Source organism: Cryptomeria japonica, chromosome 6 (genome assembly GCF_030272615.1).
Source record: "Cryptomeria japonica chromosome 6, Sugi_1.0, whole genome shotgun sequence".
Lineage (NCBI taxonomy): Eukaryota > Viridiplantae > Streptophyta > Pinopsida > Cupressales > Cupressaceae > Cryptomeria > Cryptomeria japonica.
Window position 1 is genome coordinate 14,140,484 of NC_081410.1, and position 15,279 is coordinate 14,155,762.

General features: G+C 41.6%; 1 protein-coding gene across 1 annotated transcript in view; it reads left to right on the forward strand.

Moving 5' to 3' along the window:
• Positions 1-8,437: 8,437 nt before the first annotated feature.
• LOC131070205 (protein DETOXIFICATION 19-like) overlaps positions 8,438-15,279 on the forward strand; it is a 37,878-nt gene continuing 31,036 nt past the window's right edge. The window contains exon 1 of the mRNA XM_059221882.1: positions 8,438-8,627. Within this exon, the coding sequence (XP_059077865.1) occupies positions 8,438-8,627 (190 nt within the window). The remainder of the gene's footprint in view (positions 8,628-15,279) is intronic.

The window sequence follows — 15,279 nt, forward strand, 5'->3', positions numbered from 1 at the left end:
CGCTTTCTAAATCCATTGCCCTATTATAGGCATCGATATATGAAGAGGGAGGTACAATCTTCATTTTCCGTCTAAGAGACATCTTCAGACCTTCCACGAACCACCGTTTTTTCAGTCCGTCTACGGGCTGGTTCTCCATTTTTCCTAGCAGCTCTTTGAGCCGCCGGCTGTAGGTTCGAACCGTCTCATTCTTCCTCTATTTCGTGCCGTAAATTTCGGCTACGATGTCATTATCGTCTTTTAGGAGACAAAACTCCGCTTGAAATTCCTTCTTCAAGTCAGGCCATGTGCTAATTTTAGCCTTCTCCGTATCGGAGAACCAGTCGATGGCCACGCCCCTTAGGGTTGCGGGAAACTGTGTTACCCACTCATCCTGATCGGTAACACCATTCGCTCCCCAAATTGTTTCACAAGTGCGACAGTGGCGGACAGGGTCTTCTTTCCTGTCCCCATGGAACTTTGGAAGTTTTTGTTTTTGCGCCATGCCTTGTCTTTTTACTACTGGTGGTTGTTGTCCTACTCCGGATGGGTTAGATCCTGTAAGAGGTGCTTGACCGTCGTGTCCCGGTGTCCCTCCAACACTCCTGGCAGCCTGTTGTGATCATTTCACACATCGCCCCATCGCAAATGGGGACCCCCTCTTTTTGCTCGTTTTTCCCTCGTTTTTCGCCTTCGTTTTTAGGATTTTGTTAGTCTGTCAGTTGTCTGGATTTAGGGTCAAGCCTTAGGGTTTTTATTTTTGTCTTTTCAGGCCAAAATCTAGTCGTTTTTGAGCTTTTTGAGCTTCCTTTTCTAGGATGCAAATTTTGAATGCAATGAATTCGCCACAGTGGTCTAATTTTCAATTGGAATGTTGATGCAGAGCTTAAATTTGTCTAAGTGTTGAGGATGAAATGTGAATTTTTGTCCGATTGAATATTTTGACCAAATTTTGACCTTTTTGATTTTTGATCCTGGGCATTGGAAATGATTTGTTTTTGCCTTGTGAAGTGTTAAAATGTGAAAAAATCATGTTATTTTGGCCTGTAGGAACAAAATCGCTCCTGTCCCTCAGTGAAGGACGGGAGCTCATTTTCAAATATCTCATTATTCCTGCAGGGTCCAGACAAGTTTCGAGTTGGAAGTGATGGAGAACAACGAGATCTTTCCATTGAATATAAATTGAAGATTTTCATGAGCACAGAAATGCCTCCAGGAGGAAAATCGCTCCTGTCCCTCAGTGAAGGACTGGAGCTACAAATCAAATTTTGCCTTGTCCTTGCGAGATTTCGTTGACTTGATGATTTGAAGAGGTCCAAAGGAAGATACTTTACCAAATGAATATAATTTGAAGTGCTAACACAAAGGAGAATGGTCCAGAATGCAAAGTTCGCTCCTGTCCCTCTCCAAGGGACCAGGACGAAATACCTTATAGCTCCCGTCCCTCTCCCAGGGACCAGAGCGATGTCCTTCATTAGGCAAAATCCAGGCAAAAACCAAGGCAAGTTTACGTTCAAAAGCAAGAGAAAGCATGAGATGAACTCATTGAATACAAATTGAAGATTTTAAAACGTCCACAGGGGTCCCAAAAGGCCTAGTTCGCTCCTGTCCCTCAGGAAGGGACCAGAGCGATTTTTGGTATAAATGATTTTCTGGCTAAGTTACAAGCAATGTTAAGGCATGGACGAATGGAGTGGAGTATGACGAGTCCGTTGAATATAAATTTAGAACCTGACAAAGTGAAATAAGAGCCACAAAAGGAGGATCGCTCCTGTCCCTCTCCAAGGGACCAGGGCGATACAATGGTTATATTGCCTTTTACTCAAGTTTGAAGCCGATCCAAGTCAAGACAAGGTGGCAAAGGACATTTCATGGCGTCTTCATCAAGCACAAGCACTCAAAGGTCGTTATAATGAAGAGATTTGCACCCTAAGACCTAGATCGCTCCTGTCCCTCAGGAAGGGACCAGGGCGATGTTGGATATATTGGCCACTTCATGCAAGTTTTACGTAAGGACAAGATTTTGCAGGGTCTTAGAAGGTCCATGGTGCCTTTTGAAGATGGTATATAGAGATTTTGAACGTAAAATGATCATCATTTTGAACATGGAGACCATATCGCTCCTGTCCCTCTCCAAGGGACCAGGGCGATTTGCTTTGGACTCTTTATTTTGCTTCAAGTTCAAACTAAGTTAAGACTTCACAAGGTTATACAAGGTCCAAGGCATCGTTTGAAGATCACATACAAGTGTTTTGAACGTCCAAACATTGTCAAACATGCTAAAAGGCTCACATCGCTCCTGTCCTTTGGACAAGGACCAAGGCGATCTCATCAAAGGCACTCATGTTCCTTCAAAACGAGGCAAGGCGAGGATAAGCAAGGCAAAGGACGGCGTTTGGAAGACATCACAACGAAGATCGAAGTTAGAAGTTGCCAAGGTCAAGGAGAAAACATGGATCGCTCCTGTCCCTCTCCAAGGGACAAGGGCGATGATCCCTTTAAACGTCCAAACACGTCATGAAAATAAATGGAACAAGCGTAGAAGAAACAAGCAAGGATGTTATTCACTCTACAATGAAAGATCAAAGGTCGAAGATGCATATTGAACGTGGAAACATGGAGATCGCTCCTGTCCCTCTCCAGGGGACCAGGGCGATAAACATCCAAAAGGCACCCATGAACGCATGCAAGATGATCTAATTCGGAGGACCCATTAAAATGATCGATATTGAACGTGGAGATGAAGGAGTTGAACGTAAAAAATGCAAAAATCATGACCAAATCATGGATCGCTCCTGTCCCTCTCCAAGGGACCAGGGCGATGAGGTACGTCCCTTTCATTTTCATAATTTTGGCGCCAAATAGATAATTTGAATTTCCTTAAATGCTAAAATCGATAAAAAATTGAAAATCCTATTTAATTTGGCATTTAATACGGCGTTGAACATTTATTAATTATTTTGCCTTTATAAAAATCGAAATTTGCAAATTAAAAAACATAAGGCATTTAATAATTAATTAATTAATTAATAAAAATCGATTGCAAGCGCTATAACTGGAAGTCGGCCTTGTTATTTTATTTAAAATCATTTAAAAAATTGTTTTATATCCTCAAGTCGGCCTAAGGGATGAATGCAATACAAGCGCTATATATAGAGGGTGAAAACTATCATTTTCACATAATCATTTTTATCCTTCATGCGAATTAAGGAGAAGCGAAGATAGTGCGAAGTATTTCATGTGTGGTGCGAATTCAAACCAAAGGTGGCGCTAGTCTATCAAAGGGTGGTGCGATATTTGAAGACTTCATTGGAGCGAATTTGCCAAGGATCGAAGACCACGTCAAAGGGGCGAGACTTGGAAGATTTGTTTGGGCGAACTTGAAGGTCCATTTGAGCGAATTGTCAGAGGTGCAATTGAAGATCACGTGGAAGACCAAGGTGGCGAAGTGGATTTTCTTGACGAGATAACATTGAAGACTATTTATACCTCAATTTTGCCTAGGCGATCTTTTCCTTTTTGCATTCTAGAGTTAGCTCTCTATTGAGGTATGGCGATTTGATTTTATTGCTTTATTTATTCTTCGTCATATTTTAAATTTTGAAATTTTGAATTTTGAATTTCATTGCTCAATCTTTCGTTTTTAGGAAATGATAACTCTAGAGACTTATCATGAGGTTTCCTAAAAACTTTATCTCTAATCAACGTTATTCGTTGCAAAATCTAGTCCTCATAGTGAAATGTTGTGTAGGTATGGCGACCCCAAAGGCGGGAGCATCCACCAGTCGCTCAGCTCTCATGAAAGAAGATCAGAAGACCGAAGAGGTGGAGACCAAGATCGTGTCGAAGTGGAGCAACATTGGAGATACAAACTTGGGGAACTTTAGCACGAAGAAGTTTCGAGAGGTCCCCTACATTGGCAAGCCATCACCTGTTGCCCGGAGAATAATAGAGAGTGGCATCATTAAGGCGGCCGGTTTTCCTCCAGCTATTCAGTGCCACGAGTTGATGATCGAGTGTGCCCGTCACTACAATCCACAGTCCAGGACAATTGTGTCCAATGAGGGAAACACTTTGGCGTACCTTTCAGAGGAAGCTATAAGTGAAGCTTTCCATCTTCCAGAGCACAGGGACATGATATATAAGAGCATTGAAGGAGCCAGATCAGTGTACGATGATGATCCAGATGCTTGCCTAAGCATAATCAACAAGAACTGGCTACTCAAGAGTCGTCCCCGTCTAAGCAAGGTACCGAACACACCGCACCGGATTGATTTCCAGGAGGAGTACAGAGATTTGATTACTATGCTCAACCGAGTTACAGGAGCACCTCATGCCTTCTATTTTGAGAAGTGGATGTTTTACTTCATCCAGGTGATTGTTCAAGGAAAGGGTACGATACATTGGGCTAGGATAATTAGCCATTGCTTGGACGTACAGTTGAGGAGACTCAGGGCTACTAAGTCCTTCCACATGAGTTCATACGTCATCTATGCTTTGATCAGGAGTGTTGAGTACGCAGGACTACCTCACAGAGGAATGATTGGAAGAGGACCCGGCGAGGTCAGAGCTTGTGATTCCTATGCCTACTTGCATCATCCGCCAGGGAAAAACTACAAGTTAGTTAATGATACTTTCACGATGAACATCACAAGGACGTTGCAAGGAGGGATTCACAACAGGTTATCTCAGGATGCCCAGGAATTCATCAAGACGTACGGTGCTTGGTTCATTCAGTTTCCCAAATTCACTTACATTAGAGTGCATGGATGTCCTTTACCTCCATACATGTTGCCGAGGTATCCGACAGACAGAATTGTGTTACTTGAGGTAACAAGGCAGTTGGCAGCGTATGTGAAGGCATTCAGACACAGACATCAGAATGGAGTTCAGGTACCTATTATTTTGGGTAATTCAGTTGAGGTATGTCCTAATGTCTTAGCCATGGATGACGCAGAGAAGGAGTTAGCCTTGTATTCTTTTTCATCTTTTGCTTGGAGAAATAGTTTTGATCCACATGGACATTTAGAGGAGACAGTCGGTAGAAGATTTAAACATGAGCACCAAATTGAAGATTTTATGATGAACCTCCTAGATGATCTCGAAGTGAAACGAAAGATACATTCTAGATTGCCTTTGGATTTCATCAGGAAATGCAGGATTTACAGAGTGGCCGACCAAGCTCAGGACAATGGCAGGCACATCCAGTCTTCCTATGATAGAGAAATCAAAACAATAAGGTTGGATTGGAATGAGCCTGAGGCCGTGGATTTAGATGATTTGATGGCACCAGTCTTGTCTTGTACTCGCAGATGGGTAGACGTTCAGCATCAGAAGTTGAGAGAACAAGGCATAGCTATGTCTTTTACTTTGGAAGAGAAACCAGCCGAAGGTGGAGCAAGCGTGAGTGAAGGCAATCCTAATCCTAGGAATTCGGGTGAAGGTAACCTTCGATGTGCCAGTGAGGGCAATCTCCATCCGAGAGGTTCGAAGAGAAAGGAAAGATCAGAAAAGAAAGAGCCTTCCAAGAAAAAGCAAGGTGCCAACAAAGATCAAACACCAGGTACTTCTTCCAGACTTGAGGATAGAGCAATTCGAGTGGAAGAGTCCATGGAGTCGATGGTACAGAATGACAGGCAGGAGGAAGGACAGGCACAGCATGTTTCATCAGATGGATCTCTCCAAGACTATGATTTAGAAGAAGATAATGAAATAACATCTCCTCCCAGACAAGAAGAAATAGTACATAAAGAAATTCAAGTTCAAGAGACAAGATCGAATATCCCAGATTGGTTGAAGGAAAGATTAACTAGGGTGATCGTAGTTGAGGACGAGGACAATGCAATTGATTTAGAGAGCCTTGTTGGACGTTCACATGTGATAACAGAGAAGAAGAAGGCTACAAAGATGTCCAAGATGATTCGAGATGAGACTGGATCTAGGAAATTGCAGATAGCTACACCAGCAGCAGATAAATATGAGGGTGAGATCCTAGCAGAGGATTATGATATACAGACTTTTGAGTTAGGACCATCCACAGCAGAGCAGACTTTAGATGATGCCACCGACACATTTGAGGCATTGAAGGACAAGCTTAGAGAAGAAGTGGAAAAGAATAGAAAGCTTGAGAGAGAGGTCGGTGCATGGAGGACATATTTCAGTCACATCAACGAGCCTTTGGGACGTCAGGATCCAGTTAGATCACCAGTGCAGGCATTGCCCCTTCAATCGATCAATGAAGCAGAAAGATTCAGGAACCTGGTCCAGCGTACATGTAGTTGGATGGATAGATCTCATACAGTGGCCATAGAGTTTGTTACAAGGATGACGAAGATCATTCATCAGGCTATCCAAGTTCTTGAGATTATCCACAGATTGATGGCAACAGTAGCTGCATTTGCCCATACCAAGGACGTTGTCATCCCTGTCTTGAAAGTAATAAGACATACATCCAGAAGAATTTTAGCGCAGGAGAGGATCTTGGAAGGTGATTCTCACAGTTTGTTCCAGTGGTCAACCTTACTCCATATAAAGAGTGTTCTCTTCGAGGACATCAGTGTTAGATGTGGTCAAGTTGAGGAGGTGATCAATCCGATCCAGGACAGAGTATTTGAGGTACTTCGTACCATTCTTGGCAGAAGGATCGAGGTCGAGACAGATGTGGATATGCAGGAATTTGAGGATAGAATCAAGATCATCTTTTGCAAGGACGCAGATATTACAGATGAGCAGTATGATCAGATGTATGCCACCATGCTCCTGATTGATAGAACGAAGGAACTTGAATCTACTTGGGACGCAGCTCTTCTAGATGCATTCGATCAGGTCATCCACTTAGAAGAGAGTATCAAGAATCTTCCCGAGATTCCAATCACAGAAATCGAAGGAATCGTGACGAACTTCATTGCATATGCTAAGAAAGAGAATTGGAAAGGGAATAAGATTCTAGATGAAAGGTTGTTACAGATGACATGACATCTTATTTCTCATTGGTTGATACCTCCTAGGTTTTTGTGCCGAATTTAATATTTGGCTATGCATTTAATATTATTCAGTAAAAAGGAGGTCATTTGTAACAAACCCTAATTAGGGTTTAGGTGTCATGATCTTGTCCGTTGATTTACTTTCAATCTGGACCTTTCATTGTAACTGGGGATGCTATATATACCCCCATTTTTCATTTCATTAAAAAAAAAAGGATAGTAATAGTTGATGTAATAGAGAAGAGAGATTAAAGCTAGAAGCAATTTTATTTTGTAGCAAGATTGAGTCTTGAAGAGAGAAATTCAAGCAATTGTTGTACATGATGACTTGGAAATCAATAAAATATTGAAGTTATGGTGTTTTGTTGCAAATTTCTTGAGTTATCTTCATGGTTGTTTGATACACTTGAATCGTGCTCAATCGAGGTAGTTTGTTAATTTGAAAGACTAAGTGTGAGATTTGATATTTGGTAGGATTCGCAATCCAAACCACTAGCTTCTTACTGATTGTAGGAACGCCTTGCGTGGTCGACTGGAGAACACTTTGAGTCCTTAATCTTCAATTATCATTGTGTCTTGGATATGTACCTTCGTAGTAGTGTCCTTGGTCTTTGATGCATTGAACATCATTATATTACCTTAGAAGATCGCACTAATTTCAATTGAGTTGTTATCTTATGGCAAAATTGAAGTTGGTTGAGTCTTGCCAAATCTCGTCCATGCTAAGTCATTCATAGGGTTAGGCTAGATTAGACCTCTTTAAACCCTATCTTTTGCTTTTTTTTTTTTTTTTTGAAAGTTCCTTTAGTTTAGTAAAATCTTCGAGCTTCGAAAGCGTAAGACCCCTTGGAGGAAACAGCAAATCACATCATACTACTAAAAAAGCTTGTCCACACATGGAGACCCGACTAAAAGAACCTTGGAGTCTACCTAACTGATCCTTTACGCGAATCTTCAGCAGTTAGAGACTATTTTCTCAAGAGAGGATAAGATGCCTATTGGTATTTTATTCTGTGTATGATTGTGTATAAAATACACGTCAACACAGCCCCAGTGTCTTCTCCCTCCCTTGCCTCCTCCCCACTCCGTGGAGTTTCCCTAGCCTCTGGTGTGCGTGACGAGTCCCTCAAGTCCCTCAACTAAGTTTTAGTACACTCTATCCTGTGGCAGGTTTCCGCAAGTAACTCCTCCCGACTCCGTGGGTGGCCGTCGACCTCACCGTCCCCTTCGGAGCGTTCCTCCTTCCTTCGCTTATACCTTCGTCGCCTTTCCGCTTGCTGTTCAAGGATCAAGGCACGTCGGGCTACTGCACGTTCATCTATATACTCTTGCTTATTTTTGTCTTTATTCAATGTATTGGGCATTAATTCCCATACGGCTTTATATATAACAACGACATATAAAAAGTAGAACACTTTTATTCATTCATCCTGTGGGATACAAGTCTATGTCAACAATATGACATAATTATTACAATGAGTGTTCTTTATTCCGCCCCATACGGCTCAAGGTTCAAGTGTCCCGTCACATGCCATCCTGTTGCGCTTCCCAACGACGATTGTTTTCTTCATACTGTAGGAGGATCTGTTGGCGTCGTTCTTCGCAAGCAATTTCCTCCAGGCGAGCCCGCTGTGCGAGTGAAGCCTGTGCGAGCAATCGAGGGAGGTGGTTCATCAACTGATTCACCGCAGGGCTAACTTCCAGTGCAGTCCACACGGCACTTGTTCGAACTTCCGCCTCCGTGGCCTCTCTTTGGACGTAAGTTTCGATGGCCACCTAAAGAAGGATTGAAAATTCCCTCGTTGTAGTATCTTCTCCATCATAGAGCTCTGTTCGTGCGTCGTCCGCCTCAGGGTTAATCTTGCTCGCGGGTAGGCCCATCGCGTCCGTACGCCATCCGCTCCTTTTCCTGAGTCTATCTAGGCAACGGCGCCAAATGTTTTGTCAATAAAGTGTAATTCAATGCATTGCAGAAATAATAGACATGACAGAATATAAAGAAACTCAGATCTTCATTGATTCATAATAATGTCAATACAATAACAATGACCATACTAACTCTGTCCCCATGACCAAGGACTCGCTAATATATAAAGGTGACCGGTCAGTTACCCGGTGTCAACTGCCGTCATTAACTCTAATTACATTAAATGTCTTATTGCTTAATTACCCGACAACAACCACCGTTCCCATGGGAGGGTGCCCGTGGAGGACACATCTACTCCACGGGTATTTAACCCATTAAATGCAGGCTTCCAGAGGGGAGAAAAGGAGGAGAGCGCAGAGGTAGATACGGGGTGAAGGAAAGAGGAGATGCTGCGGTCAAACAAGTAAGAGGTCTGCATGTATATGTTAAAATAGGTAATAATAATTAACATGTAAATAAGGAATATAGGAATAGATCAACACATGCATGTTAATGAATATAAAAGTATAAATAGGCAAGGATGGTATAAATATATCCAGAGATATACATAAGGTTTAAATGTATAAACAGATATATATATTTGTATTAAAATAGGCAATGACATGTAGTATGTATAGGGATGAATATAGGATTAATTTAGTAGAGTTAAATAGGAACTTATTGTAGGCATATGTAAGGAAGGGTGCTTAAATGTTAAGGAATGTTAATATACACAAAATAGTGAATACAAATCCGGATAGTAGAAATGCATGTTAAGGAATACAAATAGGTAATGGTAATGAACATTTTATAAGTATATAATACATGTGAATTCAGGGCTATGTACATAAGGTTATATGGAAATTGTAATAAGGAAGCAAAATGTAATGTAAATGTATTCACATGAGGGAGGCTATAGGGAGGAAACTCCCTTAGTCTAAGGAAGGGTTTTGATAACCCCTAGGGCAGTATATACTGAAAGTCGATATGCATATATAGGGCTTGGTTGATTAAACTCAACCAAGAAGAGACGGATCTGACCGGTCCCCTCTGAGGACTTGGATGATGAAGGCATCACCCAAGGCAAGGAATAGACAAGGGTCTTCCTTGAAGGGCTTGGGTGTAAGAGGTTACACCCAAGACAGGATTCGAACTCAACTTCGATTTCCTGAAGGGCTTGGAACCAAGGGGTTCCAAGAAGGCGAGCTTCACGGCCGCCTAAGGACATACTTTCGTATGGCATTCGTATCCTTTTTATTAGATGAAAATTATGATCATGTTAATTAAGTGTTAAAGATAGATTGCAAATTAAAAATGGTTTATATATATATCTATATGTTGTATTCTAACAATCTGTTTTGCAGGCCTGAGATCTCTAATTAGTAGGGACATTACAAGCTGATTTTGATTACAGGGATATGAAGGAGAAGATCAAGAAATCCTTTGTGCATGTGCATCTCATTGAAGACATCTGGGTAGATCTCCGCACAGAAGCTGAAGTTCTGAAGATGGATTACTGCAGGCTCACTATTGAGCAAATTGTTGATTTGAACTTGGTGGATATCCCACAAGGGATGATCGATGATGGGCACATACTTGATCCTGAATACATTTCGCGGAGGGTTGAGGAAGCTCCACTTCCTTTGATCCAATGGTCGCACAAAGAGTGCATATCCATCCTTGAGAGATTTCAACCTATCTTGGCTAACACTAACGCATGGTTGAAAAATAATGTTGTTAGACTTATAAAAATCAAGGTTGGAAAAGAAGATGATTCTACGAGGCCTCTTGGACGTAACTCTGAGATTCAGATTGACAACAAGGAAGGTGCATCATCTTCGGGCACAAGGATCAAGTTGCGAGTAAGTCGGGCAGTAGTGCTTCCTCCCGAGGAGACGACAGTTCGTGGGAAGGAAAAATCACGATTTCATGTTCAGGTGATCGATCTGGATAATCCAGAAGAAGGGCAGCAATCTGATGATGCTCCTAATTCTCCAGTTTCAGACTCGCCTCATGAGATCATTCCTCCAGTTTCCATTGAGACGCCTCTTTCTCCTCCTGATTTGCTTGTGGATGAATCTCCTCATAATGCTATTCCCATTTCAGCATATGAGCCATCTCTTGATCATCAACAAGAGACTATGTTGGAAATTCCTAAGGATATTCCTACTTGCATCCAATTATCAGAAATTGATACTTCCACTTCTGATTTTGAAGAGTTTATGAGGCAATCTTCACGCCCATTGGTAACTGAGCAAACCATGGTCGTTGTCCAAACAGACATTCCTCCCAGGATGACCACGGTAATTCAAACAGAAACTGCTTCTCCTTTGCCTACAGCTGCTACTGAAGGGGAGTTGATGACTTTGCCTCCATGGCTCGGTTCTTTTACTCCAAAAAGGAAGAAGCAAGAAATCTCACCTGATGCCTTTGATTATCAACAACTGAAACAGTCCAAATCCAAAGTTGCTAAGAAGGCCAAGACTATCTCCAGAGTAACTGTTGACAGCAACAAGATGAAGGTAGCTGAAATTGTGGAACCTATTGCAGATAAGCCACTTGAGGAAATGTCAGCTGCCGATTATAAGGTTACAAGGATAGAGTTGGGTAAACGGACGCATGAGGTCATTAAACATGATGCTCAGTTTTCTATTGCTTCGCTGGTGCAAAGGTGTGATGAGCTTCTAGCAAAGAAAGACAAGCTAGAAGATGAAAACCGACAACTTATGACAGTCGTTCATAAAATCACAAAACCTGTTGCTGAAGGGAGTAACTCCATAGGTTCTTTTGGTTCCCAAGAATCAATTTGTGGAGTGGAAAGGGCTGCTCAGAAGGTACAAGAACTGGATTCCTGGGTTGATCAGCTTCATGATCTATGTGCATGGGTAATGACAGACATTTTCCAGATGATGTCTAAGTTAGAGACCATTAAGGAGAAACTGGATCAGACTTCTGATACTTTCAAAAAAAATCTGGAAAGTGTTGAAGAAAGTTTGACAATCTGGCGTACCATGCCCCAACAACAGCTGAGTGTTTTACAGGAGCATGCCATCATCTCTTCCAGGGTCATGTACTTAGAATTTGGAGAGCTCCTGGAAAACAAGGCCCTTGTTCTTAAATCCCTCATTGAGGAGATTGATGATGCAAAGAGATTCCGGGGTGAAGTTTTCCGAGATATTGTCTCACATTGTTAAAGGGTCTCTTGCAACATAGTAAGTTAAGATGGAGAGCTGATTCCAGAAGAAGTTATTGCTGATTTATAGATGAGGATTCATAATGAATGGAGCGAACAATTCTCGGCCGCTTCAATTCAGATATTGATGAAACATCAAGCCTTTTTGCATGAAATCCAGTCTATCCTGATTAAAAATAACTCCACGCTCCTCCGGTGTTATGACACTATTGTGAAGACCATGGTTGTTGCCAAGAACACCCATGAACTGAATCTCGAGGAACTACAAATGAGCATCCAAAAGTTTAAAGGATTCGTGTCTTCACGTAATGCAACTTAAGTGTTTTTCAACACTTAGTTGTATTTTTCCACTTTTGTAATCTTTAGTTGTAATTTTGTTTTGACAAGTTACATGTAACACCCATGAACTGAATCCCGAGGAACTATAAATGAGCATCCAGAAGTTTAAAGGATTCGTGTCTTCACATAATGCAACTTAAGTGTTTTTCAACACTTAGTTGTATTTTTCCACTTTTGTAATCTTTAGTTGTAATTTTGTTTTGACAAGTTACATGTAAAAGAATTTTTTGTAAAATGCAAGTTACACATTACCTGCACTTTTGTAATTACATGCAAGGCAACTAAAAGTTGTGTCCAATTAGGACTGTAGTTGGAATAAATCTTAGTTAGTTATTGAATAAGTCTTGGTGGTTGAGAGAATCTCTCAAGTTAGTTAGGATCCTCCCACCTTTTTCTCAAGGCTCCTCTTCTATAAATACTTGAGGGGTCTATTGTAATCTTTATCTTTTGGAAAGCAAGCAAAAACTCTGCCAAATTTATAGCAAAGAAGTATTTGAGCTTTCATGTGTAAATTCAAGAATTGAAAGGAATAGAAGGAAATCGCTCAAGCTTTGAGTCTTTGTGCTACATTCTTGAGTTAATGTTCTATATTATCTTTCTTGCAAGTGTTCCTAAAGAGCTTAATCACTTCTGATTTGCAGTCTTTGTGCTGCAAGTAGTTGAGTTTAATATTGATTAAATTAAATATTTTGTTGAGAGAAGCTGCAAGTCTTTGTGCTTTCACTTGTTCTTAAGAGAATTTAGGAATAGAGCCTGTGAGAAATAGTTGTAAGTCTTTGCACTTATACTACTTCCCATTATTTAAAGTAGAAAAGAATAGTGTTTTTCAGTCTTTGAGCTGTCATAACTCGTTCTTTATAGCATTAGTGTAGAAAAGGGTAGATAGGACTTCACATAATCAAGTCTTTGAGCTTGATATTGTCGTCCCGTCCCGAAGGAAGTGACGGAAGTCTTTGCACTTTCAGGAAACGTCATTTCCTTTCTCTCATTTCATTTGAAAGTGGTTACTGTTGTTTATATCCAATCACTATCCTTTTCTGTGAAGAGAAAAGGATATTGTCTTTCTTGAAGGAAGAAGAAAGATTGCTGTCCCATCCTATTTTATTTTCAAAGTTGTTGTTAAATAGGGGGAGCCTTCCCTTAATTAGGAGAGTTTTTACTCATGTGCTGTGGTTGAAACCACAATTTTGTATATTTCCCCAAGTGTACAAAATTTTCAACCAACATGCCTTTCCGAAATCTCCAAGCCTTCAGCAATCTCCCTCAGCCGACGTCTCCGCTTGTTTTGTTCTCTAATACGTAGGGATCTTCGTACCAACCCCTCGCCTACTCCTCCGTTGGTGTCACGTCGTCGGTCTTTGTTGGGATGTGTTGTGCGTTGCACACACTCCCTGTCGCCGATAGGGTCCCCCTTCCTGTTTTGAGCTTTCCGTCTTTGCCCTGCTGAGTTTCGCGCAAAGTTTCTCACATCTTTTCGAGCGAGCCCGCGACTGATCCGTAAAGTGACGATGTCAAGGAAATGAGCCGATGAATCCTCCCGACTAGTCTAGCTCTCAGGCGTGAGCACCAAGAGTTTGTTCGAAGTTTTGAAAATCGCCCTAGGTAGGCATAAGGTAGTAGGAATTGGCGAAGCCTGCCAAGCAAGAGCAGTGCGCCTAAAGGTCGCACGAGGACCAAAGTCGCCGTTTCTTCGCATAAAGAGCTATGAAGCAGACTGCGTAAGGTTTGTCGCTGCGATGTTTATAAGATTTGAATGAGAGATGATTTTCGCCTGCCGATGAACGATCGAATTGCCTGGCCAAAATGCCTTAGAATTCTGAAGCCTCCGAAATCCAAATTTGTGGAATCTGGCAAAAGGCTAGCCTGAGGTCCGACGTTTCGCGCAAGTTTTCAAAATTGCCTAAGGGGTAAATTTCGGACCCAGAGGCCCAAAGGGGTTAGAATTTCACTAAGTTAAACTTGCCAAAATCGCCCAGGGGGCCGAATTTCGGACCCTAGGGCGAAAATTTCAAAGTCTGATGCTTCCCATTTGGTCCGAAAATAATGTAAAAAGCCTTTGTTGCAAAAGATGGTTCCAAGTCTGAAAATCGCTAAAAAATGTCCAAATTCGGACCCTGGGACGAAGGCTGGAGGGTGTAAAATGCAAAGTATTCCCAAGTGGCCCCCCAGGCCCCGAAAACGCCTTAAAACCCCTATTTTTGGACTCTAGCTCCAAAATTTGAAAAATGGGAAACGTAAAAGGTCGCGCGAGTATAGCGTCCAGGTGCGAAGTTCGACAAAAGTGCTTCCACCTCCAAAATTTGCCTTTAGTCTTCATTTTTCGGACCCTGGGGGACAAATGGAGAGTGTGTAAAATTTGAAAAGGGACGCACTTGGTCCGAAATTTGCCAAAAGTGCTCCCAGCTCCGAGAATCACTAAACAATCTCAAATTTGGACCCCAGGGACAAAAGTTGAGAGAGTAAAAAGCGTTAAATTTTGTGAAAGGACCCTTTAGGTCCGAAATCTGCCTTAGACATACATTTTCGGACCCTTGGGATTAAAATGAAAACGCGAAATGTTTCAAAAGGGCCTCAAGGTCCGAAAAGCACTTAGAGCCTATTTTCGGACCCTAGTTCCGAAATGTGAGATAATGGAAAAATCGCGAAAGATGCTTTGAGGTCCGAAAAATCATCTGAAATCTTGAAGTCCTCATTTTCGGACCTGGGAGCGAAAATTAGAAAAAGTGAAAGTGTTACAACTTGCAAAAAGAAAACACCCCAAGGTCCGAAGGTTTTATATGCGAAATAAGGTGAATGCTCCGAAGTATTCCCAATCGCGGAAAGAGTTTAATTCATTCAAACCCTCCAAAGTTTTTGCTTGCAAAATGCTTGGATGCTCT